Source organism: Caretta caretta, chromosome 7 (genome assembly GCF_965140235.1).
Source record: "Caretta caretta isolate rCarCar2 chromosome 7, rCarCar1.hap1, whole genome shotgun sequence".
NCBI lineage: Eukaryota > Metazoa > Chordata > Testudines > Cheloniidae > Caretta > Caretta caretta.
The window spans coordinates 31,580,123-31,597,646 of NC_134212.1; the positions used below are offsets into that span (position 1 = coordinate 31,580,123).

General features: G+C 44.9%; 1 protein-coding gene across 11 annotated transcripts in view; it reads right to left on the minus strand.

The window, feature by feature from the left end:
* MARK2 (microtubule affinity regulating kinase 2) overlaps positions 1-17,524 on the minus strand; it is a 104,522-nt gene that overhangs the window by 66,533 nt on the left and 20,465 nt on the right. Inside the window, exon 1 of one of the 11 annotated variants that reach the window (XM_048857426.2) lies at positions 5,466-5,576. The exons of the other annotated variants lie outside the window; for them this stretch is intronic. Within the exon in view, the coding sequence (XP_048713383.1) occupies positions 5,466-5,501 (36 nt within the window). The 5' untranslated portion in view covers positions 5,502-5,576. Of the gene's footprint in view, positions 1-5,465; positions 5,577-17,524 lie in introns of those variants that run through there. 11 annotated transcript variants of the gene reach the window in all.

Sequence of the window (17,524 nt, forward strand, 5' to 3'; positions counted from 1 at the left end):
AGTCCCTGAAGGGTTTTGGATCTAAACACCACAAATGACACTAATAAAAAGTAAAATTCATGAAATGTCCAGTGGATTCTATGAGATTAAGTGCAGTGTGACCATATGACCCCTGCATCCAAACTCCCTCCCAGAGCTTGCACCCCCCCCACTTCTGCACCCCAACCCCCTGCCCCAGGCTCAGCCCAGAGCCCCCCCCCCCACTCTCCGAACCCCTCAGCCCTAGCCAAGAGCCTGCACCCCCTCCCACCCCCCCCAACCCCCTCCTCCAGCCCAGTGAAAGTGAGTGTGGGTGGAGGAGAGCGAGCGACAGACGGAGGGGGAATAGAGTGAGCGGGGCAGGGCCTCGGGGAAGGGGTGGGGTAGATCCTGGGTTGATCTTAAACTGAGAAAGTGATCTTGTACATAAAAAGGTTGAAGAACATTGTTTTGGCATACAGTCTCTAGATGGTCCATGGTTCCTGCTCTAGAATTAGCAACATGAGACAGGCACCTGCCCATGATCCAGCTGCAGGGTACAGAATGCTCCTCAGAGTAGAGTTTACCTGCAGGAGGGACAGATTAAGTGGAGACAACAGTCTGAAATCTTTGTTGACTCACCCCACATGCTCAGCTCCTCTCTTGATGGAGCTTTGGCTGTGTTTGTCTTCCACGGTGTGGGCAAAGCGAAAAATCCCCATTTATGCAACACCCTCTTCCCAACCTTTGCACTTACTTAACCTTCCCTCCCACTTGGATCAAAAGGGAAATGAAGGCTTTGAAGAAGACTGCATTATAGCATTTCCATGACAGACAAACTCTCACCCAATATCGTCTGGAATGAATTGACAAGACAAGACTTAAGATGCAACTACTAGAACCCCCACACAGTTTTTATACGACCAGCCTGGAAATATTTTATCCATGTCCTATCATAGGCTATGTAAAAAACACCATCCTTGGAACTACCTAAGCCCCTTACTTGTAAAATTCAGCTCTTATTTCATCCAGAGAACTCCAAGCGCTTTACAAAGGAAAGTATGTATGATGGCCCTCAGTTGACAGACAGGGAAATTGAGGTATAAAGAAGAAAGGGAGTCCCATATGTCTTCCCTATTCACTGTACTGAGCCAGCTCTGCACTCATTCACCTAAACACATGGTTAAATGCTAAAGAAAATGCAGAGCTACACCATGGAGTGCCCAGCATAACGGACTCTGGTTGGTCCCTAGGCACTATAATAAACATGGTTACTAATAGCTAGCTACCATGTGGTATTAACTGGAAGAGATACTCTGGGTAAATCCCCAGCTGATCCAATCCAAGATATACACGGAGTATGATTTAGTGGTCAGCACACCACAGTAATGGAAGTCTGGACACCTGGGTTCCACCCTCAGCTCTGCCACCAATTCACTGCAATACCTTGAGACTTCTCTCTGTGCCTATAAATCTGTGAGGGAGATCAGTGAAGTTGCTATGCTGGAGCATAGGGAGCACTGTAAATTGCTTGTTCAAGGGCGCTACAGATGTGTTGAGTATTACTTATGGGGTGCTGTTCAGTATACATGGTGCTTTATGGACACAGGTCTCTGCCCCTCGTTAATAAGAGATGCTATCTGGCAACCATGTAAAGGCTGGAAGTATTTGGGCATAGGCACATGCTGATTAGTTAGAGCCACGGTGATAATTAGAACTGTGTACATTGGTACTCTAGGGCTAGCCCAGTTCCTTTGTTAATCTGGGGAGATACCAGTTGTAGTCAACAACTAACTGGTGAGGAGGCCAGGGAATGAAGGACAACTGCATATGCACCACTTAGTTGGCTGCAGACTGTGTGCCAGCAATATGGGAACAGGCAGCCTGCCAAGCCTGCAGCTCTCACTCTTGGATATTCACAAACAGACGCGGCAGAGGCATGGCAGCAAGAGAGAAATGTCAGTGTCACTTCTCACGTAAGTCCACCTGAACATGGAGTCCCCAGTAGGCTGGGTGGGCAGCAAGTAAGAATCAGACATACCCTTGGTTCAAGATTACCCATTCCTCCACAGGCTAGCGAGAGGCAAGTATATCCTACTCTTGATGTGTAGGCTCAGTTTGTGCCAATAGCATTTCTCTTCTTGACGGCAGCTTGTAAGATACCCAACGTGGTGGCCCCTGGAAATAAAACTTCCCACTGCTGCTTATGTACATAGCACCTGCTCTCCTGGAGGAAGGAAGTTTTGTGGCCTTACGAGGTGTGAACTCTGTGTAACCATCCGAAACTGCTTTGCTGCAGACGCTACTGTTGCACACATATTAAGACCAAGGAGCCTGTAGTCTTTTACAAACTTTAATGAAGCTTCTCGGCACTCTGGAAAGCCCAGAGCCTAGTAACCATATTGCCAATGGGTAAGCTAAGGCAGAGATGTGAAGCGACTCATTCAGCCTTACTCAGCAATGCAATGGAAGAGCTGGGGTTGGACTCTGCTGTCACCTCAGCACAAGAGTCCCAGAGCTGAGGCTAGAACCCAGGCATCCTGAGTCCCAGTCCCACCTTCTTCTAAGCTCTAGACCTTGTTCCCTCCCTTCAGAGTTGGGGATAGAACCCAGGCATCCTGACTCCCAGCTTCAACCATTAAGCTGCGCAGCCTCTGTTTGATGCAAGAACAAATCCATTTAAAAAACCAATGAAGTGATAACTGAAGTAAAAATGCAGAGCCAGCACTGCTCTCCTTAGATTGCAGCTCCTTGCTGTTTCCCTGGAAGGGATTCTGCATGAGTGTCTTTGGTGCACTGCAGACCAGACACCTAGAACAGTTTCTTAAGCATTACACTTGTCCTTAACGTGAAGTCAAGCAGAGGGCCAGAAGACAGACGGGTAGGATCACAGCACACAGATAACTATGAAGTGGCAGGAAGAGAATTTGGACTTTTTTAAAAACAACCTGAAATCTCAGTTCATGTTCCCCACTGTCAATGGCTCGGAAAAAAGGCATTCCACCTTGTAGCACAGTGTAGCACTCCTAATCACGCAACCAGAACAACTGCACCTGCATCTCCTGCTGCCCTAATAACCAACCATTTGGGGAAGCGTCCAGTGTTTTCCCATATACCAGTCACCTATTAGCTGAGGCACGCACCTGCTCACAGAAAACCAGTGCTGCAGCATAAGCAGTGCTAGAAAGAATGTGGAGCCCAGGAGGAGAAAGGGGAGCACAGAGTTGATCGAAGACAGCTCCAACCATACTGAAGTGTCCATGATCCCCTCCACACTTTCTCTTGGTACATTTTCCACATATAACCCCTCACCCCCTACTTCTCCCCCACAAAAGCCGTCAATGGATCTTCCAGCCTCATCACTTCAGCTACACTCTGCAACACTCCTACTAAGATAGCTTAACTCACCAGCTGATTGTTGTATCTCAAACTCCAACACCAACCGCATGGCTGGGAGATAACAGCGCTCACATGAACCCACGCAGGCACATTGTACTCAACTTGTTTACAGGCAAAAGGATTAAAAACCTTGGGGGGGGGGAGGAGAAGAGTGTTGGGAGGAGGGGAGACAAAGGAAAGTCAAATCCCACCATACAAGCCATTGGAAGCTTTAGCAAGGAAATACCAAGAGGGCCCCCTACTAAGAGATCTTTCCAAAGCATAAAGCAGATACCTATCACCAGCACTTACTAGTATGCCAGATGCTGCTTAAGACCAAGTGACCTTGGAGTTATTGCTAAGTTTTCACAGCTCCTTGTGCTAACAAAGCAAGGTTACTGGGAAGCAAAACATTCTTCAGCGATAACTTGAGTGAAAAAAGCAGCACTGGCCAAGCGTCAAAGGAAACAAAGCAGATATTTGTGCTGGCTAAAGTGACAAAGCCTGAGCTCCCTCAACTCCCATGGAAGGCAGAGGGACCTGCTGGTGCTCAGCACCTCTGCAAACCCAGGTCAGCATGCGAACCGAATGCCAGGAACTGCTTCCAATCACTATGGGGCATGGAGGCTGATACTACGCCAAAAGGGCCCCTGAGCAGTTAGAGCTTGATATTTAGACTGCAAGCTCTCCAGAACAGGGACTGTCTCTCCTTACGTGTCTCGATGGCACCTGGTAAAATAGGGCTCAATCTTAGTACTAGGGTAGCACCTGCAAGCCCCAACTGAGATCAGGGTCCCATATTATGATGTGCACTTTATTAATATTATGGTAGCATCTAAAGGCCCCAACTACTATGAATGCAGACACCTTAATGGGTATCTGCAATCAAGGCCCTCAGGGCAGTACTGCAGTACACAATAATTGGGGCCCCTAACCTCTGTTGAAGCTTCTAGGGAATATCATAGAACTATTACTACTAATGTGCACACCATAATGGGGGCCCTGATCTCAGTTGAGGCCTCTAGTCTCTACCAAAATAAACATAAGGAACAAACATAAAAATGCTGTGTTGTAGCTGTGCTGGTCCCAGAATACAGGAGAGAAGGCACGCGCGCGCCCACCCCTCTCTGGAACATGTTTACTCAGTCTCCTTTCAGAAGCAACATGGCCTAACACAGGAGTGAGCAAACTACGGCCTGCGGGCTGGATGTAGCCTGTCAGGGCTTTGGATCTGGCCCACAGGATTGCCAGCCCTGTGGTGCCGCGGGCCCCGCACTGCTGCTGGAAGCGGCCAGCACCACGTCTCTGTGGCCTCTGGGGAAAGGGTGTCATCCTACAGAATGAGCATTCAAGGCGATATAGAAGGCCAAACCAGCCTTCCTAGGATCCTACCTTTTGACTCAAACATAACATTCACAGCATTAAGCCATCTCCCAAGTTTTGCACTATTGCAAGTGTATGGATTATTCAACACCACCAAAATAACAAGGGGCCACACTCAGTTCTGCTGGTCAGACTACGGCATATATATCATCAATAAAAACAGCTGGAGATATAAAAAGCACCATTACTGTTGAGACTGCACATGCTCCTTGCTCAAAGACTCCCATTTGGCACCCTAATTCCAATACCCCTGAAGCTTTTCCCCTTGCAGCTCCTTTTATTATATCGTGATTTGAAGATTTCTTGGCTCCTAAGAACAAAAGGAGAGATGAGGGTGTGCTGTTTGTACTGGGCTAATTAGAGTCTTTAATGTCATTCTGGTCAATTAGATCCCGGAGCAAAGGGGGGTGGCAGGGAGATGGAGCTGGAATAAACAAAGACAACTGAAAAATGCTTACGCCAGGAAAGAAATAACTGGTTTAAAGAAACTCAGTGTCTCATCAGGGGTTCTAAGAATAATTCTGACACACCCAGCCTACACAAAAGCTAGGGTGTTAGTTACAGTCTTGTTACTGAGAAATCCCAGCTTATTTCAGAGACAAAAAGGCAACACACCTTGCTGCTCCTATCACTTCTCAGGAGGAGCCAGAATAGGTGCAACAGCTGCAGTCTGCAAACACCCAGCTAGATCCAAAAAAGCACTACAACCCTGAGATGGCAATTAACTACTAATCCCACATACTCACTAGCCCATTAATCTTCTTCCATATCGAGGCAGTCATCAGGAGCTGTTAGACAAGCTACCTCCCAATTCTCATGGCTGGTAACTCTGGTTTGTCCCAACTCCATACGAGAACTGAAAGCTACTTCCCTATGCTGAGGCACCACCCCTTCCTCCCCACCATGACATGGAGGGGAGGCAGGTTTACTCTTAAAAAAAAAAAAAAGGAACTTCCTGCTGCTGGGCAGCACAGAGCAAAAGCAGCTGCACCGTGAGAAACCTGGAAGCTGTGAAAATTAAACACACAGGGGAAAAACACACTCCATGATGGTGCTCTCTCCCCACCAGAAGAGGGCTGGCATCCTTCCATGAACTTAAGATACTACTACCGCCACAAAAATTATCAAGGAGGCGCTGTGATCAGGGCTGGGGCAGAACAGGAGGAAAGGGGGGACTTTGATCAGAGGAGTGGGACTCAAAGATGGGTTGAGGAAGCACTGCAACTTAAGTGGTGCGAGAAAGTATTCCATGGTATCCTTGAGCAGCTAATGACCTAGCTTTCTAGAAGTGAAGAGCAATAAAAAGGGTGGACGCTCAGCACTTCTCTGAAAATCAGGCCACTCTAAAGCATCTTAAATTGGACACCCAAAATCACTAGTCACTTTGGCAAAATGTCAGCCAACAAATTCTGACAGCTGAAAACCAAACAAGGTCACAGTTGGAATGGTTATTTGGTAAGTGTTGGCAGTGTTCCCAGGGTTGTACACCACAGTTCCAGCCCCAAACAACTTAATCTCTAATTCTGTATTTCTTTGGGTCCCCTTGGTTAACACCAGCCTCCCCCATCACCCCTTTAGTTCACATGATCTTAGGTCTTATCTTCAGCAACTGCCATCAGCATAATTTCTTCCCATTTCATTCTCCCTCTTAGCTGAGAGTTCTGCCTAAAGTGCTTTCCCCACTTCTGCCTTTAGTTCTAACCTTCAAAGGATTTTGAGGAAGACAGTTTATCTGGGAGACATCACAGAAAGAAGCTTTTACAATATCAATCCCCAACCTGGAACAGTCATTTTAAGACTTCAAAAGCAGTTCTGGTCTTTGTTTTCAGACACAGGGAATTTCAAGAGAAGTGGCAATGGTTTCATTACAGGCTCCTCCAACCCATCCGCAATGACTGAGTGAGTGGCTCCCAAATACTTGCCCTTGCACATTCTTATCTGGGGCAGGCATTACCCAGAAAGGATGTGTGTGTGCAGAGTTTGCTTTCTCTCCCCAGCCACGCCCCTTTACTGAGCCAAAGGCCGTAATCTGAACAGAGATTATCTCGTCTGGTTCTAGACAGTGTTTCCCGGAGATCTGCCAAAACAGCTGGTTGCAAACTAATATCCTGCTCATTTGACCTCTTGGTTTAATTCCACAAGCTGCTGTTAAAAGCCAAACATTTGCAAGTGGCTCCAAATTCACCCTCCCTGAAGGCCGTGACACTAGCATTCTATACAGGATGCTACACTTCTCAACGATGGGGCACTAGGCTCAAAAGCAACACTGAATCATGGTGCTCCACGGAGTCCGCTTGATTTGTTCGAAAGCAGTAAACTATCCCCTCCCACCCCCATCACAGAGTCTTGGGCTGGGCCAATACAGCTCCCTTACACATGCTAGTACAAGATAGTCTAGATAGGTTTTTCCATTCCTATGGTAGCCTCCTTTATACACACCCTACAGCCCATTAATACTCAAAGAAACTTGCCAACCCCTTTGACTGCTATGTCCTGTCTCATAACACTATGTTCTAAAGTGACTTTCACCAGAACATCTCAAATCACCTTTAGTCATTAAGCAAACCTCAACCACACCCCAAGAAGTAGGAATTAGCTCCATTTATAACATAAAGTGATTCATGAACAGATTAAGTTCCTATGGCTGATGGAAGGATGGCGCAGTGGTTAGGGACTTGAGACCCAGCTTCAATTTAATGTGCATCACAGATTTCCTGTGGGATTGTCAGCAGGCAAGTCACTTAGTTTCTCTGCGCCTCACTTCCCCATTTGTACAATGGGGATAATAGCACTGTCATGCCTCACACAAAGGTTATGAAGATAAATACACAGTAATGGGGGCCATGTAAGTACCCAAAATAGAGTGAAAGATACATGAGCCCAGTGGTAGGACAGGGAATAGAACCCAAGAATCCTGATTCATTCATTGCTTGCTCCAATTACAAGGTTCCAGCTATATGACAACCCCCTTGGAACATGCCTCAGTCTCAGCCATGAGATCTGACCAGCCCCTTGGTGAGTCAAAGAGGGCACAGCACATTTCAAATGAAAACCCTCTTGGAGACTGTGCATGCCCAGAGCCATATAGACTTAGTTTTATTGGCTGATCTTCAAAGCTACCATGTAACCGGAGACTGAACTTTGTGTTCTCCTCCCCTCTTCATCTCCTTTACAAAAACATGCTGAGGACACTTCTGCAGAGGGCTTAGCCTTCCTATTCTATTTCTGCCTCTCAGCAGGGAATGGCAATTTTAAAAGGTGTTCAGAAGGGCTGAACATCCGACACCTTTATGACAATGGTGTCATCCCCCTACAATGGGATCCTGAATCAATTGTTCCTTCCCCTCCCCCTCGAGCTTGGGAACAGGAATAGGGAGGTAAAGTACATTCAGTATTTTAAAGATAGGTTTTAAATTGAATCGTCACAAGAAACATTTGATTTGTGCCACTCTTTATGAAGAAGGTCTAGATGGTTTTGTCCCTTTAAAGAAAAAAAAGCCTGTAAAATTGTTATTTACATTGTGGTAGTGCCAAGAGGCCCCAGCCAAGACTGGGGGTCCTCCCCATCATGCCAGGCACTGCACAGACCCCCCCCAAATAAGAATGACCCCATCATCATGCTGAGCACTGCCCAGGCACATAGAAAGAGACAGCTCCTGCCCCCAAGAGCTTACCATCTAAACAAAAGGAAGGATTATTTTTCCTCCATTTGACAGATGGGGAAACAGAGGTGCAGAGTGATGCGACTTTCTCAAGATCACACCAGGAATCTGTGGCACAGCAAGGAATTAAACTCAGATCTCAAGTGCTATTAATTATTAATATCTGTATGGCAGTAGTGCTTAGGAGCCCCACTCATGGACCAGGATGACATGTGTCGATGGCCTGTGCAGGGCCTAGCCCAATGCTTTCCGCAAGGCCATCCTTCTGGAAGTATCAAGTCTGATGTTTTCATTTAAAGACTCAGTGAGCGGAAGGGGCTGTCTCATGCATTTAGGGTGCTCTTTCAGTCTTTAAGGGGTAAAGAGAAGAAGGATGGTCCTGTGGTTAGGCCCTAGTCTAGCACTTGGAGGTCTCCATGGGTGACTGTCAGCAAGTCATATATATTATAGTCTGTGTGCCTTCCTATTCTATTTCTATATAACGGGGATAACAGTGCACTGCTCTACCTTACTGGGGAGGCTATGAGGATAAATACAGTAAAGATGGTGAGGTACTCAGCTGCTACAGTTTACACTTGAAGCAAGAGGAATAGAATTCGTGTATCTTTTCTACCAAGTGTTTTAATGAATCACTCTCAAAAAACCCCAACACAAACAGGAGTTCTAAAAATTAAAGAAACATTTTCTTCTCAACGGTAGTAGGGTTGATGCTTCCCCAGGATTACAGCCTCACAATATGATGAGTTCTATAGCCAGCCATGGAGTCTTTTAGGCCAGAGATTTCAATATCAAAAGCAAATGGAAATTGGACCTTTCAGGCTATTTTTGTAAACCATGAAGCAACAAATAAAGGACACAAATATAATTCCTTCACCCAGCCCTCCTTCTAGGTTACTTTTCAAACTGATTTGTGTCAACTCTTACGCCTGCCCTCCTTAGGGCGTCGGTGTTCACTGCACTTTGTCCAGGTGAGAGGCAACGGGTCACAGACGAACTAGGATGAGTGCAAGCAATCACGCTGCAGCACCATACCCCAGCTACTCTGTGCTACTTGTGCTTCATTTCCTTGTGTGTTGCCAGGACTTCTGGGGGCATATCCCATAGTTCTCTATGCTGCAGCAACCTGAGCTGCTCTGATTCTTTCCCAGTGAATCAACAGAGAATCTGTCTGTCCTTCTGGGCAGACACGAGGAACTCTGGGAAGGCATGGGATGACTATGTGAATTAGCAGGTTACCAGCCCAAGTGAAAGCGGAACCTGGGCTCTAACCTGGATTATAACCACAGCCAGGAGTAGCCCAGGCTGAAAGCTCCACTGGGGTTCTTGTCTAAACTGAAGCAAGAGGAATGAGTGTGGATGGCAGGGGGCTTGGGGCAACCCCTGGAAAAGAGCCCAGTAATTGCAGCAAAGATAAACCCAAGGAGAGGATCACAAAGCACTTTACAAATGTTGGTTAATTAAATCTCTCAACATCCTGGGAGTGGCTAAATAGGATAAGCATATTTAAAACAAGTAAACAAGCAGCACTGGGAGGTTTGGTGAGTAACCACTTGTCCACATTCCCATCCACACAGCAATTTAGCCCAGCTCAAGTAGCTACAAGATTACTAACCCAGATGCCCCTCCCCCAAAAGTCATACAGCAGAAGTTTAACTCTGTACAGCTGCAGATGAAAATGGTGAAGAAAGGAAGGAACTGACTAAGCACTCAATAACGTGGGAAGTTTCAACCTACTTGCCCAAGGTGGTAAATGAGACCAGGCTTAAAACGTGAGCAGACCAGCCAGACAGGTACTTTCAAAACACAAAAAGAACAGGAGTACTTGTGGCACCTTAGAGACTAACAAATTTATTACAGCATAAGCTTTCGTGGGCTACAGCCCACTTCATCGGATGCATAGAATGGAACATATAGTAAGAAGATAGATAGATAGAGATAGATATACACACACACACACTTACAGAGAAGGTGGAAGTTGCTATTCAAACTGTAAGAGGCTAATTAATTAAGATGAGCTATTATCAGCAGGAGAAAAAAAACTTTTGTAGTGATAATCAAGATGGCCCATTTAGACAGTTGACAAGAAGGTGTGAGGATACTTAACTTAGGGAAATAGATTCAAAACACAGGCAATCAGAACAAATCTCAGCTGACTGGGGAAACAAAAACCTTTCTGGAAACAGATGGGACCTGGCAACATTACGTTCAGCTCCTTGGGAGAATCAATTGAGGGGGCATTTGGATTTCTGAACAATTCTTCCTCTCCTCAGCAGACAGCCTATGGAGGTGGCTTCCGGAAACTCATAATGATCGTTTTGGTTTCATAACTTGTGATTGAGTAACCAAACTGACAAGATGTTCAAAAGGAGAGTTTTATAAAATCCCAGTATACTAGTGCATCTGTTTGAGGGTCTCATTGAATTATACAAGGGAGCAGCTCATTCATTTTATTTTAGACCTAGTCTACACTACACAGTTAGGTCGACATAAGGTAGCTTACATCAACCTAATTATGTCAGTGTACACACTACAGCCTTGTCCTGCCAATGTCAGTGCCCTAATACACAGCCATAACTCCACCTCTATGGGAGAGGCGTAGCATTTATGTTGGTGTACTTAGGGTGATGCAATGTCTATGTAGAATCGGCTGTTGACTGTCTTGTCCCCACTCCCAGCCAGGCTGTTACCCGGAGACTCCCCGCACAGGGAGGCAAGAAGCCTGGGCAGCTGTTTCACTCACACACACACTCCCAGAGTGGGGAGCATCCTGGCTCTTAGCAGCCCCCACCCCCCTTCAGTCAGTGGAAGCGCTCCTGGTGAGGACGCGCACCACCGACAGAAGGAGGGTGGTGTGGACATCAGCCACTGCAGGGGCTGTAACTCTCTGCTGCAGTTTCCACGGTATGCATCCGATGACGTGAGCTGTAGCTCACGAAAGCTCATGATCAAATAAATTGGTTAGTCTCTAAGGTGCCACAAGTACTCCTTTTCTTCTTTCAACCTAATATAGGTCGACTTAGGGCTGTAGTGCAGACATGCCCATAGATACTTATCTGGCATCCATCACAGTAGTAGCTGAGAGCCTCAAAATCTTTAAAGCATTTATCATCCTCAAACCGCCGTGAGGTAAGGCAGTGCTATAATCCCCATTTTACAGATGGGAAACTAAGGCACAGAGAGACTATGCAATGTTGCCCAAGGTCACACAGGAAATCTGGGCTGGGAGCACTCTACCTCTCATTTGCCCTTGGTGCAATGGTCTGCTGCAATACAGACTCTCTCCAAGACTCTCCAATACAGACTCTCTCGCAAGGAGGGAGGACTTAGCTCAAAAATGATTTTGGGCAGCACATCTAGAGACTAAATCTGCACTCACAGTGGGGGAGTTGTACCAGTATAACTAGACCAGTACAGTTAAGCGATGCAACTTGTGTTGAGACAAGGCCTAAATGCAGTAACTCCATAACCCCAACTTTGCCATTTCCTTCACCATCTTTTTTTTTTTTTGCTTTATCTCAACCATTTCCAGCTTTATACTAGGAACTCTCTCTTCCCTAGTCTCTATAGTCTAGGGCTTATTTAAGGATTTTTAAAGTTATTCCTCTAGAGTTATCCAGAATTCCCTATGGGATGCTGGCCTCAGGATGTATTCCTTTCAAAAGATTTATCCTCCGGGTGTTTGTAACTGTGCCCATGGTGGCTCCTCCACTCACCTCCAGTCTAAATGAAGGCCAAAATAATCTGGACCCATCGCCTTCCTCCCCTTAAAAAAAAAAAAAACAAAAAAACACAATACTCAAGAGAAAGCCTGAGGAGCAAAGTGAGGTTTCCATGTGATCATTCCAGTACTGGCCAAGGGGCTGCCTCAGTGGAAGACTGGAAACCCTTCTTTCCCCTCCCCCCTCCACATTTCCATAAGGCACCTGCTCAACTAAGCAGTATTACAGGGAGCTGGGGAGAGAAGGACAGTTTCCTGCCTCTCCCAAGAGGACAGAGTGCAAACCCTCTTCAACACACTTGTATGTAAATTAAGAGCCTTTTGACTGTAGTGCCCTGGGCCTCCCTCCATCCCTCCTGGGTCTGGGCAAGCTGCATAATCCTTTTGTAAATACTCTTTCAATTTGCTTTTGACCCTACAATTCTTTCAGGCATCTGCCTTTTTGTTGTTGTAGGTCAATCAATTCCAACACAATATCCCACTGTCCTAACAAACAATTGATTCCATCCAGTGCAGCAACTAAAAGCAGTTTGCTCTCCATTTAGATGAGCCCTGGGCCGGCTGTTTCCAACCCAGGATATCCCCATCGGGAAATCTGGACTGGGGACCCAAAATATTAATTGCTTAAATTCTGGAGGTACAATCCACTGCAATCTCAATTTGCTAGTGTTTGCTTCCTCCTCTGAACATTCTACATTGTTGTTGCATGCTGTTCCATCATCACTCTCTCACTCTGGAAATGGCTGCATTGTATGGGGTTAGTGGCGAGGAATTGTGAAGTGAAATATTACACAAATATACACACACACACACCCTTTATTTCATCTGGTTGTGGTGAAGTTTAGTATATTAGCAAGATCCCTTTTAATCCAAGCATCTCAAGTACTATTACCAGCACGGGATGAAGACTGGACCAGAACCCCAAAATACCTGTGTTTTAATCCCAACTGTGACACAGGCTCCATCAGTGGAGTAGGCAAATCATGCCACCTCTAAGCCGCAGTTTCCCCATCTGTAAAACAGAGTGTCTACCTACTACATTACAAGAAGTAGGAGGACATTTGAAAAGCTAAGTGCATGGCGTAGGGCTGACCCATTGGAAACATTTTAAGATATTTTGACAAAAAAGTTTTCTGCAAAACGTGTGTGCTTTCAATGGAAAATTTTGATTTTTGGGGGGGAGGCGGGGTCAAAAACTGAACTGCCTAAACACCGAAATATTTTATTCTGAAATACTACTGTGATGCCTCCTGGGAGTCATAGTTCAGATGCCTCATTCCCCCATTCTCCTCTATGGGCCAGGCTCCCTATCTGGGCTACATCTTCATGTTGCCCCACAGCCACGACTCCCATGATGCACGCCTTCCTCTCACCAAAAAGGGAAGGTAATGCATCATGAGAGATCTATAGAGGAGCATGAGGAATCCAAACTATAACTCTGACAAGGCAACATGATGACATTACAGAATCAAAATATGCAGTTTTTATTTCTTGCCAAAATCTTGAAATTTTCAGAAGAACAAAATTTTCCAACCAGCCCTGATATGAAGTATTATGCCCTGGATTTGTCTCAGCCTCCATGATTTTTTTGCAAGCACCATATGTTCGCTCTAATTACATCAGACACAAAAAAAATCAGGAAATCAGGTATCCTTCCATCTGTGCTAAGCAGTAATAAATCCTCACTCTCTTCAGCGGCTCCTCTGTCCCCAGGTGCTTTGAGAGCAAATGATTTGTTCTAATCTTGCAACTGTAATTCTCAAAACAACAGACAATTCTGGAAATGAGACTAGTTTCTCTACAAGGCTTTTTGGATTTTGAGAACATAGCTCCAACCAATGGAGGTTTTCAGCAGCTCATTTTCCATGAGACAAGAGACACAGTGAGGACTGATTTTTATATTCTGCCTTTTCTCCCCAAAATCCCCAAAGCACTCAACAACTTTTTAAAGAAGTGGATGACAAGGTACATACACAGGAAGCACTTCACCAAGGAGCATGAAAGGTGTTGTTCAAAGAGCAAAGATTGTCACTCACTGTGTGTCTGTACAATGGCTAGCACTGGGCCTGTATCTTTCTTAGGGCACCCAGGTGCTACTGTCCTATAAATTAATAATAAAGCTGTCAATTAAATGTACCCACCTTTGGTGTGTCATGCTGCAGCTGTTTACAGCAATGCTACCAACCATTTAGGACTGGAAAGGAGGATAACCACACCATTCCAAGGGGAGTCTATCTATGGGTTTTTATACTGCTGCCTATCACCATATTATCTGAGCACCTTCCATGAATTTAAGGTAATAAATTATAATTATCCAACCAAAACAACTGCCAAGTCACTGGGACTATAGGCTCCTCCTTTAGGAGAAAGCCATGAGATTCCAAGAGTCATACAGTGTGCCTATCCAAGTACTAGCCACATGGAACACATTCATAGAAACATCTTGAATTAAAATCAAGTTGACATTGGGTCAGCAAAAAAACATCAAAAATTTGAGGGCACAAGTGCTCCAGACCTCACATTTTTAAAGTGTCACAAGAAGAGCATCAATGAGTTAACACAACATGGAGTCCTAAGCAACTAAGAAATGCACAGACTGCGGTTTGTTTTTTCAAATGAGCCATGCAGCACTGAAACCATACAAGCATTGTTTTTCTACTAGGCTAACTGCACAGAAAGCTGATAAATATTATCTGGACAAAATTACAAGCAAAGGGGGGTATTCCATAATTTAAATATCTACAAGAACAGAGGAATCTATTCAGAGCCTAAATGGTTTATTTAAAAAAAATGCCTAATGAAACTTTAACATCTAGTATTTGACACTTCATCATTAAGGGATTGGTTTTACAGCTTGTATTCAGTTGGATATTGGCAGAATGCCTTATCTGCTGTAATTCACAAGCATTTTTTTCAATGTTTCAAATAGGGGTGGGTTTAAAAAACATGTTTAACAGTATTTCTTATTTTTAAGGATTATTGAAAGAGGTGAAAAAAAGAGGCTTTTATGCCAAAAAACTACTGTGGTAACAAGGCAAAGGCACAGCTTACCATATGGTTTAAACTACATGGGACTGAACTTAATTTAGAATGTAATTGCTTTCTGCAATAAATGAAATATGAATTATTGGGACACGAGTTCACTGAAGCATGTGTCCAAAACAGTCTTACCCCAATCTACTTGTCAAACACCGAGTCAGACCAAAACAAAGGTCTGTCACCTAATCAATTAGCATCCATCCCTTTCCAAGGGCAAGATCAGAGTAATTAAGTCAAAGATTTTCCTCCCAAGAAATTCATGCAGTACTGAAGTGCTAAACCACCAAAGGCAACCCATTAAAGATGTTGTTTTCATTAGCAAGAATAGCACAGCAACCTGCATTCTACAGATAATACAGCAAAATGAGCTAGTCTTTCCCAAGAACTACCTTGCCTTAGAGAAACATCTGAATTTAGCAGCTGGTTCCCTCACTGGTGTCTCAAGGGGCATCTTAGAAATTAGAAAATCCACTTCAAAGATGAAGAAAACAAAACATATGAAGAAATAATTCTTAAGGAATCGCTGATTGCCAAGTTCTGAAATCAGCCAGAGACCTGCTTCTGTCAGAGGCTGATTTCTAAAGGCCTAGCCATGCTACAAAGCAACTAAGCCAGGGCCTCCTGTATCAACTGACCCCTTAACCATGCTCCATAACTGGGCTAAAGCCTAAGAGAGAGATGAAACCCCGGCTTCACTGTGAAATCCAACTGTGTCAGAATCAAGTTCCATGACTCTATTATTATTACAGAAGTGCCCAGAAGCCTCTATCAGGACCACATTGCGCTAGGAGCAGGACAAACATCTAGCTAAGCTCTTTAAACAAAGGGTGTGTCTACACTGCCCATGTTACAGCGCAGCCACAGCAGCGCTGTGACATGGGCAGCATAGTCACGCTTTATCGCCGGGGGAGAGCTTTCCCGGCAATAAAAAAAACACCTGAACAAGTGGTGGTAGCTTTATCTCCCAGCGATAGAGTGCTGTCTATACTGGCACTTTTCAGTGCTAAAACTTGTGTCACTCAGGGTGTGTTTTTTCACACCCCTGAACGACTAAAGGTTTAGCACTGAAAGTGGCACTGTAGACACAGCCAAGGACTATTTCAGTGTAAGGGCTTGTCTGCACCACGCAGCTTTTAGTGACAAGGCTGTGTTGACATAGCCTTGTCACTAAAAGTCAACATGTGTAAAGGTTCTGTTGGTACTTTCTCGGCACTTTTGCCGACAAAATACTTCCAGTCCCACGAGTGGCATTAGCTTTGGTCGGCAGGATAGCACTTCTGCCGACAAAGCCACATTCACACTGCCACTTTTGTCAGCAAAACTTTTGTCTTTCATGGGTACTTTAAAAAGTCCCGTCCCCCCCTCGCAAAAGACAAAAGTTAAATACCCATGAAAGACAAAAGTTTTGTCGACAACCTCACAGTGTAGACAAGCCCTAAGTGTACTTTAGTGTGGACTGGCCCCTGCAGGTAACTTACAAGCCCCAAAATATTCTAGAAAGCCCAAGTGCTTACTTGTGCTGGTAGGGAAGAAGCCCAAAATCGACACAGTAAAAACACAGAGCTAAAGGCCTGGTCTACACTGGGAAATTAGGTCGGTATAACTAAGTCACTCAGGGATGTCAAAAAGCCACACCCCTAAGTCACACAGTTAAACCAACCTAACCCCCGGTGTAGATAATGCTAGATGGACAACAGAATACTGCTGTCAACCGAGGTACCACCTCTTGATGAGGTGGATTACCTACGCCAACGGGAGAACCCCTCCCATCAGCATGGGTAGCATCTTCACTGAAGTGCTGCAGTGGCCTCGTTGTAGACAAGCCCTAACACTGCAAGGACATTATCTTTTAAGCAGTATGTACAATACAATATGTAATTTGAAGCGAAAGCTAAGAAACATCCTCTTTCAACATAGTATTTCTTCTTCCGCACACAGTAGCTTGACAAATCTAGTATTTTGACCATAAGAAATTATACTAAAACCCCAAATGCCTTTTTCTTCAGCTTTCTGAAAGCAGCCTACACAGACTTTTTTTACCCAGAGCTGACACTACACTACATAAGGACTCTACTATACTATACAAGGTCACCTCAACTAAATAAAATTGGATTACAAGGCAAGATGTCACACACTCTTACATTCACATTTTCCGTGTAGTGGCCAAATGTAGCCAGATAATGCACTGGCGCACCTCATCTCTTCTCCATATTAGGGTTTTGTCATCACTATAAAAAGGGTTTGTCCTTAACTCGTGTAAGTAAAATACATGTGAAGACAAGACAGTCTGTAGTTTTAATATGAGTTAGCAGGTTAGGGTAAAGATATGGCGGACACCAGGTTGACCCCAACCTGCTCACTCATGTTAAAAAACACGAACTGTCTT